This window comes from Rana temporaria, chromosome 4, assembly GCF_905171775.1.
Source record: "Rana temporaria chromosome 4, aRanTem1.1, whole genome shotgun sequence".
Classification (NCBI taxonomy): Eukaryota; Metazoa; Chordata; class Amphibia; order Anura; family Ranidae; genus Rana; species Rana temporaria.
Genome location: NC_053492.1, coordinates 124,327,335 through 124,341,768, shown reverse-complemented (window position 1 = coordinate 124,341,768; position 14,434 = coordinate 124,327,335). Strand labels below are relative to the sequence as shown.

At 44.9% G+C, this 14,434-nt stretch overlaps 1 protein-coding gene across 3 annotated transcripts in view; it reads left to right on the top strand.

Moving 5' to 3' along the window:
* Positions 1 to 14,434, top strand: part of PIK3CB (phosphatidylinositol-4,5-bisphosphate 3-kinase catalytic subunit beta) — a 266,552-nt gene that overhangs the window by 181,781 nt on the left and 70,337 nt on the right. For all 3 annotated transcript variants that reach the window (XM_040349021.1, XM_040349020.1, XM_040349022.1), the window contains 2 exons: positions 8,981 to 9,077; positions 9,154 to 9,284. In XM_040349021.1, the coding sequence (XP_040204955.1) occupies positions 8,981 to 9,077; positions 9,154 to 9,284 (228 nt within the window). The remainder of the gene's footprint in view (positions 1 to 8,980; positions 9,078 to 9,153; positions 9,285 to 14,434) is intronic.

Here is a 14,434-nt window from a genome sequence, read left to right as displayed (position 1 = left end):
CACATGAACTTTAATGGCATCCCAGTCTTATGCCGCGTACACACCATCACTTTATGTGATGAAAAAAAGACGTTTTTAAAAACGTCACTTTAATTGACTGTGTGTGGGGGAAAACGTCATTTTATGTCTTGTAAAAAACGACCAAAAAAAATTGAAGCATGCTTCAATTTTATGTGTCGTTTTTCAAAAGTGCACTTTTTACTTCACAGAAATTGACCGTGTGTAGCAAAAAACGTCGTTTTGTAAGACGTTTTTTCATCCACGCATGCCCAGAAGCTACTTATGAAGCAAGCTTCAATGGTAAAACGTGGTGGAACGTAACCTCACTTTGCAAGAACATTGTGAGAAAAACGATGGTGTGTAGGCAACTTCGTCTTTGAAAATTGAAGTTTCAAAAACGTCATTTTTTACTTCACAGAAAGTGTCGTTTTTTTTCATCACATAAAGTGATGGTGTGTATGCGGCATAAGTCTTTGTAGGGTTTAATATTGAGTTGGCCCACTCTTTGCAGCTATCACTGCTTCAACTCTTCTGCGAAGGCTGTCCACCAGCTTTAGTAATGTGTCTATGGGAATGTTTGAACATTCTTCCAGAAGCACATTTGTGAGATCAGGCACTGATGCTGCATGAGAAAGCCTGGCTCGCAGTGTCTGCTTTAATTCATCCCAAAGGTGTTCTATCAGGTTGAGGTCAGGACTCTGTGCAGGCCAGTCAAGTTTCTCCATCCCAAACTTGTTCATCTAGGTCTTTATGGGCTTTGCTTTGTGCACTGATGCACAGTCATGTTGGAACAGGAAGGGGGCATCCCCAAACTATTCCCACAAAGTTGTGAGCATGAAATTGTCCAAAATGTCTTGGTATGCTGACGCCGAGTTCCCTTCACTGAAACTAAGGGGCCAAGCCCAACACCGGAAAAACCCCATACCATAATCCCCCCTCCACCAAATGATTTGGACCCGTGCACAAGCAAGGTTCATAAAGACATGGATGAGCGAGTTTGGGGTGGAGGAACTTGACTGGCCTGTACAGATTCCTGGCCGCAACCCAATAGAACACCTTTGGGATGAATTAGAGTGGAGACGGCGAGCCAGACCTTCCCCTTCATCATCGGTGCTTGACCTCACAAATGCACTTCTGGAAGAATTATGAAACATTCTCATAGACACACTCCTAAACCTTGTGGACAGCCTTCCCAGAAGAGTTGAAGCTGTTATAGTTGAAAAAAGTGGGCCAGCTCAATTTTGAACCCTACGGACTAAGACGCTATTAAATTTCATGTGTGTGTAAAAGCAGGCATCCCAATACTTTTGACAATTTAGTGTCTATTCCAATGACTGGGTGGCTTGGGTATGGCAGCAAGCAAATCCCAGTCATCAAAGTAAATTTGTGTGACACATACCTGCAGGACTCCAAGATAAGTATTTGTATTGTCTACCAGCTTTTAATCATATGACGGCATCAGGTGAAGGTTGGAACCTAAAGTGCATCAGATAGGTTTATAATGATAAAGCTGGATTTCAGAGAAACTGCAAAGATATGTATACAAGAGTTTTACCTGCCAAATAGTATTTCCTAAAAATTATACACCCAACCGTACATCACAACCTGGTGTCCTGACTTTTTTCTCTGCTGCAGTTAAATAATACAGCTTGTTCCTGCCCCCTGTCTGCCATTGGGCACTGAAGGAGAAGCATCAGACTCATTAGCTCATCTATATCATTCTGCTCTTTCCTCCTGTCCACACATTCCATATTGGCACCACAGCACAACTGTGCTGGTTCCTTGTGTGTGTTTAACCTAGTCTGAGTTCTGCTGTACAGGGTATTGCAAGTAAAAATCCAGGTGTTTTTAAACTAGTTTTTAGAAAAAAAATTAATGTTGTGTGTGTGTGTGTGTGGTTGTTTTGTTTTTTGTTTTTTTTGTTTTTTTTACTACTGCCTGGTTTCCCTAATCTGAGCTCTCCTGTATTTGGGATTACAAGAGCCTGATACTAAATCAATTTTACGTTAATTCAGTAGAGGCTTAAAATTATTTAATGCATTAAACTCGCTATTTTTGAGTTCAACTTTATTAACCTTTTATTACCTTGGAAAATCTATTTGCTATTATATTCGCAAATATTTAATCGATGCTCAACAATGAGATTAGAAAGTTGATACGAGGAAGTGTAGTCAGTTATGTGATATAAAAGTTATTTTGACATGGCAGTGGTCTCTGGAGTGCGCAACAAAAACACAAGGACTATTGGCTATCATTATTTGTAGAGTCTTATGCTGGAAACCCATAGGAACCTTAGACAGAAGCCTTTCTTTCAGTGGGTGTAGGGTTATTTCTAGAGAAGCAACCCCTTTTTATTATTGGCACATAACATTTTAAATATTCCACTACCTTTTAGTTTATTTTAAAGGGCAAACCGCTTTAAAATGTGTTAAGAACATGTCTGAGAACACAGCCTGTTTTGTATGTGTCCTTTCCTTGCCTGTTGGCTCAGTCAGGCAAGTGAGGGAGCTTTACATGCAAGTAGGCAAGTGTTTCACCTCCCTGTTATGGTTAGTCTGGTTGAAAAAAGACACAAGCACAAAAAACGGAAAATTGTATCATACTTACCAGTAATTTTCCTTTCCTGGTGCCTATCCATGGCAGCATACTAGTGATAGAGCTCCGCCTCGACTCCTCCCTCAGGACTAGTGAATAGAATAAATTAAAGGCATAGCCCCTCCCCCAACATTCTCCGTACTATAGAATACCGAGGGTGGGAGCGTATGCTGCCATGGATAGGCACCAGGAAAGGAAAATTACTGGTAAGTATGATACAATTTTCCGTTTTCCTGGTGCCTCCATGGCAGCATACTAGTGATAAATAACTAGCTTGACGCGGGTGGGATAATGCTTAACAATAAGAGTTTTTAATTAGAAGAGGACATAGCAGCCTGAACTGCCCTTCTTCCGAACTCCACCGTTGTGAGAGCTCCTGGGTCAATGTGGTAGTGCCTGAGAAACGTGTTACGAGACGACCAGGTGGCTGCCCTGCACACCGTCTCCAGCGATACGTTAGCCCTTGTTGCCCAGGAAGTAGCGACTGCTCTAGTGGAATGAGCATTCACTCGAGATGGAGGCTCCATATTCTTCGCCCTGTAGGACCTCTGTATCAGCTTCACAACCCATGATGCCAGAGTCCTGATGGAGGCTTCCTTGCCCCTGTGTTTACCAAAAGGTATGATGAACAGTCTCTCCGAGGTTCTGAAGGAGCCGGTGGCCTCTAGATAGGCCTTGAGTGTTCTGGACACATCTAGTTCGTGGCAGGTTTCTGTATCAGTATCTGCAAATATTGGTAGAGCCCAAGGTTCCAACAGGTGGCTTGTAGAGGCGACCTTCGGCATGAACCCTCTGAGTGGGCGAAGTTCTACCCTGTCAGGGAAGAAAGAGATGTGGTCTTCCCCAATTCCTAAGGAGTGGAGTTCTGAGATCCTCCTACCGGAGGTGATGGCTAGCAGAAACGTTGTTTTCAGCATTAGGTTCCAAAGGGTTATTTGTTCTACTGGAGCAAAAGGTTGGATTGACAGAGCCTCGAGGACCAGAGACAGATCCCATTTAGGGAAGGATCGTCTAGCAGGCGGACGGATCTTTAGGACGCCTTTAAAGAAGATAACTAGCAAAGGATCTTCTGCCCACCTTTTACTGGTTGCGGCTGAGATTGCTGCTACCTGAACCTTGAGGGAGCTTAGACTAAGGCCTAGGTCAAGTCCTGTCTGAAGGAAACCTAATACATGGTTTGTAGAGGGGACGATAGGATCAAAGCCGTTATCGACTGCGTAGGACACGAACTTATCCCAGATCTTTGAATATATATTATTCGTTGTGGGTTTCCTGGCCTTTAAGAGGGTTGAGATGACCCCTGACGAGCAGCCTAGGGACTCGAACCTTCGCCTCTCAACTTCCAGACTCGAAGGTCCAACCTCTGAGGGTTTGGGTGAAGCAGTTTGCCCTGCAGCAGAAGTTGAGGGAATGCTGGGATCTTGATTGGTGGATTCACACTGAGACGCATGGCAAGTGGAAACCAAGGTCTCTTCGGCCAGTACGGGAGTATCGTCAGTACCTGCACTGATTCCCTGAGTAACCTCAGAAGAAATTTGAGTATCAGTGACCGCGGAGGGAAGGCATATGCCGTGGAGAAACTCCATGGGCATGTCAGAGCATCCACTGCTTCGGCTTGCGGATGTGGAAACCTGGAGACAAACCTGTCCAGCTTGGTGTTCTCCGAAGAGGCGAACAGGTCCACCTGTGGGGGATCCCAAGAGTTGGCAATCTGCCGGAACACCCGTGGGTGGAGCGCCCACTCGTTGTTGTCGCAGAATCTTCTGGACAATGCGTCTGCTTCCGTATTCAGCTTGCCTGGGAGGTATACTGCTCGAAGGTCCAGGAGGTTCTTCTCTGCCCAAAGCATGATCGGCTCTACTTCCTTGAGGAGCGATCTGCTGCGTGTGCCCCCCTGTTTCTGCAGATACGCAACCGCTGCCCTGTTGTCCAGGCGAAGCAGAATCCTCTGACCCTTGACTTGGGATGTCAGGGAAGTTAGTGCCATAAAGGCTGCCCTCAATTCTAGGATGTTGGACACTACGCCTTGGGTGGAGAATGACCATTTCCCCTGTACCTTGGATTCCCCGCAGTGGGCTCCCCAGCCCTGTCCGCTCGCATCGGACGGAATTGTGGTCCAATGTAGGGACCCCAAGTGACGGGGTCTGGAGAGGTTCTCTGGTTCTGTCCACCATTGAAGACTCTTTCGCATCAGTCCTGTGATCAGGATCGTCTGGGACAGTCGACGTTTCCTCCACTGCGCCAAGAAACCAGTCTGAAAGAATCTCAGGTGCCAATGGGTCCCTGGGACCATGGGGATGCAGGCAGACATAGTGCCAATGAGGCTCAGACATTGTGAGGCTGTTAAAACCGGACTCTGGATGGTTTTGATCATTTTCTGAATGATAATCTCCCTCTTTGGCGGTGGCAACGACACTGTACCCCTCAGGGTGTTGAATGCTGCGCCCAAGTAGACCATCTGTTGAGTTGGTGTGAGTTGGCTCTTGTCTAGGTTGACTAACCACCCTAACTCCCTTAGAGTTTGGAGCAGAATGGTTCGATGGCACATCAGTTGCTCTGGGCTGCTTGCAAGGAGTAGGATGTCGTCTAGATAATGATACACCCTTAAGCCCTTCTCCCTCAGGGGGGCTAGGGCAGACAATAGGATTTTGGAGAATACCCTGGGAGAGGTGCACAGTCCAAAGGGTAGAGCTTGGAATTGAAGATGAGTATGACCCACTGCAAATCTCAGGTATTTCTGGACTTTCGGCTGGATTGGAACATGCAGGTATGCGTCCTGGAGGTCGACAGAGATCATCCAATCCAACGGCTGAACTGCCTGGATTATTGTCTGCAAGGATTCCATCTTGAAGCTCTCGGTGTGAATATACCGGTTGAGCCTCTTCAGGTCTATCACAGGTCTCCATCCGCCTGTCCTCTTGGGGACGAGGAATAAGGTGGAGTAAAAACCCGTGAATTGCTCTGCCAAGGGCACAGGAATGGCTGCTTCCTGACGCTGGAGTGACACTAAAAAGTCTTTTAGAGCTTGAGCTTTCAAGGGAGAAGATGGAATTTCCGATCTCTTGAACGAGCTCCGAGGTGGAGTTTGAAAAAACTTCCAAGAGTGCCCCCATTGGATAGTGGACAGAACCCAGGGGTCCTGGCAATGGGTGGCCCAGGCTGAGATGAAATGCTTTAGCCTGGCTCCCACCGGGAGTGTCAGGGATGGCTCGACGTCAAAAGGACTGCTTTTGCTCCTGAGGAGCCGGTGGGGCTTTCATCTTCCTGTTCAAGAAGGATTGCTGAGTGCCTCTCCAAGGTCTTCCTCTGAATTGACCCGCACTTCTGAAGTCCCTAGAATCTGAGCGGCGGAACCTAGAGGGACCGCCTCTGAATCTTCGTGTTCTCCTATCTTGTGGGAGCATACCAGACTTCCCTCCTGACAGCCTAGAGATTGCATTATCCATCTTATCTCCAAAAAGCGCCTTCCCATCAAAGGGAATCTTGCACCAGCTCTGTTTGGATGAAAGATCAGCTGACCAAGGTTTCAGCCATAAGGCCCTTTTTGCCATCACGGAGTGTAACATAGATCTCGCCGAGCATCTAATGGTATCAATGGCAGCGACTCCGACAAAGTCTGCTGATAGCCTGAGTTCCTCTAAAGCTTTTATTACGTCTTCTGTTGGGACGTTCTGACGCAAAGCAGTCTCAATGTTATCCGTCCATGACCTAATGGCATTAGAGACTGACGTGAGGGCGATGGCGGTTTACAGGCCGCTCCTGCCGCCAAGTAGCTCCTCTTTAGTTCTAGGTCAATACGCCTGTCTAGGGGATCCTTGAAGGAGGTGGAATCCTCCATTGGTAAGGTCACGTTTTTGGCAAGGCGTACCACTGATGCATCCACCACAGGCATGGAGTTTAGTGCCTGTGTTCCAGACTCTGGTAAGGGATACACCTTGTTGAGCCGGGTCAAGGAGAACTTTTTATCAGGCTTTGCCCATTCGTTGAGAATGACCTGGCTAATCTCCCCCATTAATGGGAAAAGAATCTGCTTCCTCTTGAGAAAGGGAAAATAGCTTGTCGCCTCTTGAGGGGGATCATCCGCCTCTTTCCAGGAGATTGCTGACTTTACTGCCTGGATAAACGGGGTTACCAGGGAAAAGCTGAACCCTGAGGGTTCTGACTCCTCTGCTGAGTACTCCGAGTCATCTCCGGGTGAGGAGTCTCTGCCTGACCAATCAGTCGGTAGTACAGGTTGCCCGACTGTTGAGGGCCCTGGGAGACTGGGCTCCACATTCTGAGTCTGTGGTACCTGCGAGGTCGGCTGAACAGGGACAGAAGCCAAGAGCTTGGAGAAGGAGTCCCTCATGGCTTTGTCCAGCAGTTCTACTGCCTGCCGATTTTCCTGCTCGCGGTTGGACGCATAGTCCGTAAAGCAGTCCTTACAAACTACCTTGTCGGGTAGTGGCGTAGCCCCGCATGTCCAACACTTCTTCCTTCTTTGGCCTCTAGAAGATGGAGAGTGGTCATGACCCCTGGATCTTGACCTCTGTGATCCATGGCGTGGAGATCTGGATCTTCGCCTTGAGTGGGACCGGTGTCGCGAGGAACCCGATCTGCGGTCAGGGCTGTCATTATCGCGAGATCTTGATGACTTTCTGGTCCTCTTGGAGTGGGCAGGGCTACGGTGTAAGGAACTCACGTCAGAAAACAGTGAGGGCACTTTTTTTTTTTTTTAAATACTCACGTATCGTTGGTCCATACCTAATGGTGTGAGGATCTTTGTTACGCGGCGAATGACTCATTGTAGAGCTTGGGCGGAAGGATCGGCTGCAAAAAAGGCGTAGAGAGGCCGCAAAAAATAAATAAATAATAATAATAATAATTAATAATAATAATGATAATACGTGGAACAAAGGACAAGAAAGGCACCTGTCTGCAATCTTCAGACAGGTGCTGCTATGCTGGCACTTTCCCCCCCCATCTCCTCCCTACTTACCAACAATTTTGGGGCTGAAAACCTAGCAGGGCTTAGCATCCGTTACTGCAGCAAACAGCCAAGCCCTGTCTAGGTCTTTATTTTAAACTTTCCTGAGGGAAAGCCTTTCCCCAGGATCCGCCCCCAGCCAAAAGACTGGAAACAAGGGCAAAAGAGCCCTGTTTCCAGAATCCAAAATGGCCGCCGTGTCCCGCGTCGTCATCGCGCATGCGCCGCACACGCGCCGCGCATGCGCAGAAGCGCCGGCGCCCGTGACACAGGAAGTACTGTATCAGGGCGCCGGGATCCTCAGAGAATGTAGGTGCAAAAGCACCAACAGTGTGGGCGCTGACCAGAGCGGCCCCCCCCTGCCATAATGACGGACCAGCTGCCTCCAGTGATACCTGACACAGGGCAGACCCCCCAGACTGTCAAATCGACAGGGCACCTACTCTTTGAAAGTCCAGGTTTTTTTTTTTTTTTTTTTACACAGCATTACAATTTAAAAAAGAAAAACATATATACAACACAGCAGAAATGAAACAAAAAGGGAAAGAAAAGTCTGGCCTGGGATAGTGGAGCCGATCCTTCCGCAGCTTCCATGTCATTCATAGGTGCTCCTGGCAGTTTGCGTTCCTATGAGGAAACTCTGCGATGCGACCCCAACAGATCCACAGAGGGGTCTCCCAGCTTATTAGCGCTAATAGCGGCCCAAGAACAGGGACTGCGCCCGGGAAAGGCTAAACCCGGCGGACGCTGCCGACTGCAGAGGTATGGACATACTTCTACTCTTCACCAGTACAAGAAGGTATGGAGGAACAAAAGGAGAATGTTGGGGGAGGGGCTATGCCTTTAATTTATTCTATTCACTAGTCCTGAGGGAGGAGTCGAGGCGGAGCTCTATCACTAGTATGCTGCTATGGAGGCACCAGGAAAAATTGTTCCAGTTGCGCGCTCAATAGTATATCTTCCGCACTAGGCATAGTGGAGGTTAAAGTGTAAGTAAACCCACCTATCATTTTCAGGCAAGGAAGCTGCCATCTTGGCCTATGTTTAATCTTCAACTGCCATGATGCTGCACATGTGATCAGTTATGGCACCAGCCATTGGATGGTTTGACAGTTTGGTTGAGAGCACAACCAATGTGACAGTTGGCACTGCCGGCATGCCGGAAATGTAACTGCTTTTTGAAACTGTTAGATCGATGGGTTTACTGCCGCTTTAAGTTGGCAGGTTTTGTTTTGTAAACGCATGCGACTCCTTCAGCAATGAAAAATATTATTTACAGAATTACTTAAACGAAATGACCGCTTTTGGGTGGACTGTCCCCTACAGGAAAGTATTTTTTATTTAATTGATTGTGTGATTAAGATCTAAAGCTACACAGATATGTTTATCCCTGCTAACCAATGGCATTGCCCTTCACAGCACTCCCCTGTGGCTTGGGTGAACACTATGGTGTTTGATTATAAAGGACAGCTGAAGACGGGTGAACATGTCCTGCATAGCTGGTCTTCATTTCCTGGTAAGAAAAGTTTGCAGATAAGTACATTCAACGCGTTTGTTTGCATAAGTTCACTAATTTCTCAATACCCTTTTAGATGAACTTGAAGAAATGCTGAATCCAATGGGAACTGTCCGGACCAATCCTTTTATTGAGAATGCCACTGCTCTGCACATAAAGTTCACGGAGTACCCTAAAATCAGTATTTATTACCCTCTTTTTGATAAAGTAAGTTCTTCTCTTTTCCCTTTTTATGGTGTTCAGTGTCCTATGCAGTGCAGCATTCACCTGGTTTAGTGCAAACTTTGCTATTTTGTATGAGGACTGTTCAGTATTAACACCTTTTTATTGTTTTGAGATGTGTGTATGTATACATTCTTATTATATATATATATATATATATATATATATATATATATATATATAATATCTTTAATGGGCACCTATCAAGAGAAATTTAGTAGCGGACTTGTTTAAGGTTCAAGCCTCAAAGCTATCATTCACATCCTTGCTGTGCCAGACAGTCACTTAACTGAAGCAAATATGCAGCCAGCGAAGTTGAAGCTTGCAACCTGGACGTTTGTTTCTGTTTCACAAATTACTGTGTTGTGAAACAAAAATGAGTATCACAGCCCCGTAGCTTGCACCTTCAAAAACAGGCAACTTTCATATTCCTGTACTGACACGTTCCACATAAGGGTTAACTATACATTTGTAGGGAGAAAAAAAGCAATTAAGCTTCCCCTGAAATATGGTTGTTGCATACAATGTTTACATTCCCCATTGTTTTACTTCTGGTAATAGTGCCAGCATTGTACAGGTATCTGCACCTACTTCTGGGGAGAGACTCCCATGGGAGTCACTCCACTTCCGTCACCCCCAAGCTGCCTTCTGGGAAACACACTGGTCCCAGGAGACAGCAGTGCCCACTGAAAACGCGCAGCGCTACTCGCACATGCGCAGTAGGGAACCGGGCAGTGACGCTGCAAGGCTTGGGTGGAACTCCGCTTTAAGATGGTGCCTTATGCCTCATGGGTCTTACATATTTTAAACGCAGGCTCTGTTAAGCAATTATTTTAGATGGGCCCCTACATCATTGAGCTGGTGTGAGCCAGTCTGATTCTGTGATCTGATCTCCTAATTCAAATTATCATTATGGTCACTAATAAGCTGCTGTTTTTCTATAAAGACTGGATATTCACCACCATACTGATAGACTTTGGTGCATAGTTTTCTCTTACAAAGTTTGTTTTCCCTATTTTATGCAACTGGACTCAATAAATGGTCCAACCCCATTATTTTGATCTTCTTGAGTACCTACTTTACTGTGTGTGCAGTATTATGTAAAAATTATAATTGTTCTTTGTATCTTTTACTTGGAAATAAAAAATGTAATAAAAACGATTGAAAGAGAAAACCAGCCAGTCTCATGGCTTTCTACAGCGCTGGGTGCAACAGTGTTTGGCTTTAGGCACCATTAATGGTCAGGTGTCGGCTTTGGCAGTATTTGTGAATCCTTTAGTGTGAATTTCACTTTTTTACACCATTATACAGGGAAAAACACATGTAGCCCCTTCAGCCAGGCCACTACTTTTCGCTACGAATTCTTAACTTTGTATTGTCAGTGTTACAAAAACCACCTTTGGAGAATGCTAGGGAGATCCCTTTGCTAAACCTGTCTCAAAGTGGAGTTCTAGGTATCCAATACTTGGTGTGTAGAGTCTTGACACTGGTATCATGGTCCTTCATAAGGAAAAGGTTGCCCAAGAATCCTTTTTTTTTTTTTTTTTTTTTTTTTTTTTTTTTTTTTTACTGAAGTGGTGTTATTTTGTACTTGAATAGAAGCCTTGTGCTTTTGCTTTGTCCAAAAACAGTCCTTTGTAAGAAATCTGATTTACATTCTTTGGATGCAGTTAGGGGATTGGGGTGTATTTGAATGTCGTCTGTAGATTGCCCACATTAAATGTTTTTGCCGTGTCGACTGATACTTTAAGAGTGGTAAATACATTTTAGGCTTTCTTTCATCAAGTATTCAGGTATATAGGCAGCCACTAGGTCATCAATTCCTGCCTTCAGAGTTTTACAAGGTGGATGTGGCAGTATCAGCTGATGCCAGTTTTGGGCATAAAGTTTTGCAGGTGACAGATGGCAGACTATTTTCTTTGAGATGGCCAGTCTGATTTTCCAGTTCATATTTTGCTGCCCCAACAAGACAAAGTATCGCTTTAATGCTCCGATCACTGATATCAACATGACATGTAACGAACAGGTTCACATCGTATAAACAAAAATAAAAAATGCGCCCACTATGTGCAGTATGTCTGATAATATGGAATGTATTAATTAATTAAAACGGCCAAATGGCTACTCACTAAAAAGTATTACAAAATGCGCTCATAAAAAGGGGAAGTGTAGTCACTGTAGGTCGTTGGCCGATGATGGTGGCTTTTCTGGTGAAGATATTGTTGGTTGCTGTCCAGGAAAGAAGCGAGGCAGAGCACTGCGGAAACAGCGAATCCCGGAAGTACCTGTTCGGCGGCGTGCTTTCGTCCTGCAGCGCACACGGCTCTCGGCGACAGGAAGTGACGTCAGACTGGGGCTCGTAGTGATGACGCGTTTCAATGCTTTCGCATTTTCATCAGATCTAATGGGAGGAGGAGACTGGCAGACTTACATATGCTCTGTAGAACGAGATGGGGCTGGAAAGCAATGATAATGGCCAGTAATTTTTGAAAAAAGGAAAGGAAACATACTGAGCCTTGCATAACATACACTTAAAGAGCAACAACTCAAAATACCAAGAAATGGCCATAACGGACAAAAATACAATAATACAAAAGTGCAAATAAATAACTATTAATTCAAATATCAACTATATATAAAAAAAATCAGATATGTGTGGGGAATATATATATATATATATATATATATATATATATATATATATATATATATATATATATATATATATATATATATATATATATATATATATATATATATATATATATATATATATATTCGTAATGGACTTGCATATATACATACAAAACATGGTAGTAATGATGGTTGTCCATTTCTCTTTTTTTTTTTTTTATCTCCTTTTTTTTATCTCCCTTTTTTTTATCAATCCCTTTATAATTTTCCCTTTTCTTTCCCCCTATTTTTATCATTTGAGTCATATATATATTTTCCACACATATCTGATTTTTTTATATATAGTTGATATTTTCATTAATAGTTATTTATTTGCACTTTTGTATTATTGTATTTTTGTCTGTTTCATAGTCTTGCTTCACTCTCAAGTGCTGCCACAGTGTATATGTCATTTTGAACGGTTTATATTACGAACTTTAAATATTGGAACTTTCATTACCATCCTTTTTATTATTATCCAGTTACTGGTCTTTTTGTTTCCCTTCCTCCCTTTCCCTTTTTATAATTTATTTATCAACTTTTTGTGGTATTGTGGTTCAAATCTCCCTCTTTTGCGCCGTCATTGTTTGTTTTTTCACATCGTATAAAACTTGTTGGGCTACAATATGCTACAGAAAAATGGCAACCAATTGCACAGGGCGCAGACTCACTGTGACCAAACGAAACCAGGCAATGCAAGATGGCTTCAGCTCTGCTCTTCACCTGCAAGAGAGGTCCCGTAGACATGTTTTGCCACTTGGGCTTAATCGTTGAGCGGGTAAAACATGTCTCTTCTGCAGGTGAAGAGCAAAGCTGAAGTCATTGCATTACCTGGTTTTAGTTTTGGCCACAGTGAGTCAGTATTCTGTGTGTGATCAGTTGCCATTTTTCTGTTACCTACCCATTGTTTTTGGATGTCCGAGTAGGTGAAGATCAAAAGCAGAGCTGTGTCCTTTGTTGCACCAAAGAGAAAATGGGATATTTTTGTACATGCCATAAATCCTTTTTCCTGTGTTTCTTGGAGGGCACATCATCCACCTTTAAAGTATAACTAAAACCCAAACTTTTAGTTTTGGATAGAGTGGAGAGGGATTAGAATGCTTGTCGGGTTTTTTTTTTTGCTGTCTGTGCCCCATTAAGGAAATTCATTCTCTTCATCCTCCTGTTTACTGTTGTCATTAAAAGTGAAAGTAAAAAAATCCCAAATTTCCGAAAGGCGTCTTTCAGGACAACACCTTGAGAGATAGTGACACCTCCCACCAACCATAAGAAACGCCTTCTTCCTCCAGATCTTTAAAAGGAGGTACCTCCCTAGCATACCTGTTTTTGTGTTTCCTCCGGCCTGGAGAGAACATCTTTGGTGAGGGGAGTCAATATCTCTCGGGTGTTCCTGGGAGACTGGCATCCTTCTTACTTTTTCCTCCATGAGACCGTCTGCCCTCCTGTTTTACCCAATACGGCAGCGGTAGTATTCAGGATCCTTTTCCCCCCCCTTAGTGCTCAGAGAGAGACAAAAACACTTGGTGGCCTGAACGGCAGCGCGTGCTTGCCGCCATTTTGGCGTGGTCCAAGTTGACACAGCAGGTCACCGGGTCAACGCAAGCATCATTTCCGGCGCAACCGCCAGGGGAAGAGGCAAGACAGAGGCTGGGGCCTATTTCCATTTCTGGTCCGGTGCAGAGGCACTGTGGGAGTCTGGAAACGGCGTGTGAGCCACTTGTGGAGATCTGTACATCTGCAATGGAGGACGCAGAGGTTACAGCGGTGGGGACAGGCACAGGCACCAGCAAGGCTCAGGTAGGAGGCAGCAGTGTAAGTCTGCCTATACCTTACCTGTGTTTTTTTCCAGTCTCCTTCTTTTTTTCTAGAGTTAACCCCCTAGTGGCAAGGCCTGTCTGGGCACTGGGGTTTCACATTTCCTTCCTATGCATCTACAGAGAATGGGTCTCGTTAAGGATCACCTGGCTCTCTTCCCTTTTTTTGTCTTCTCTCCAGGCCAAGAGTTCTGACCCAAGAAAGAAATGTCCTTCGTGCAGGACAAAGATGGGAGAGAATTGGAAGAAAGCTCTATGAAACACTTGCATTTCTTCTTTAGTTCAGGAGGAATCGGCCTCAGTACGGGAGGAGTTGGTTGGTTGCTTCTGTAAGGAAAGAACTTTTTGCCACGATTCAAACTGTTCGTGACTCATTAGTTACCCCGACTGCTACTCAGTCCTCCACTTCAGTCTTCCCAGGGGTCTGTGGCTATACCAGCGTTAGAAACTCTAGCTGAAGAGCCTGCTACCAGGGAAGGACAGTCCCACGTGCCTTCAAGTGAGGATTTGGAGGACTCAGGGGAGGAATCGGTAGTGTCCCCTTCTAAATTCAAGTTATCCCTAGAAGACGTGGATGGGTTACTTAGGGCCATTCACGTTACTCTGGGCCTAAGTGAGGAAAGGAAGGATTTAGGTTTACATGACCGC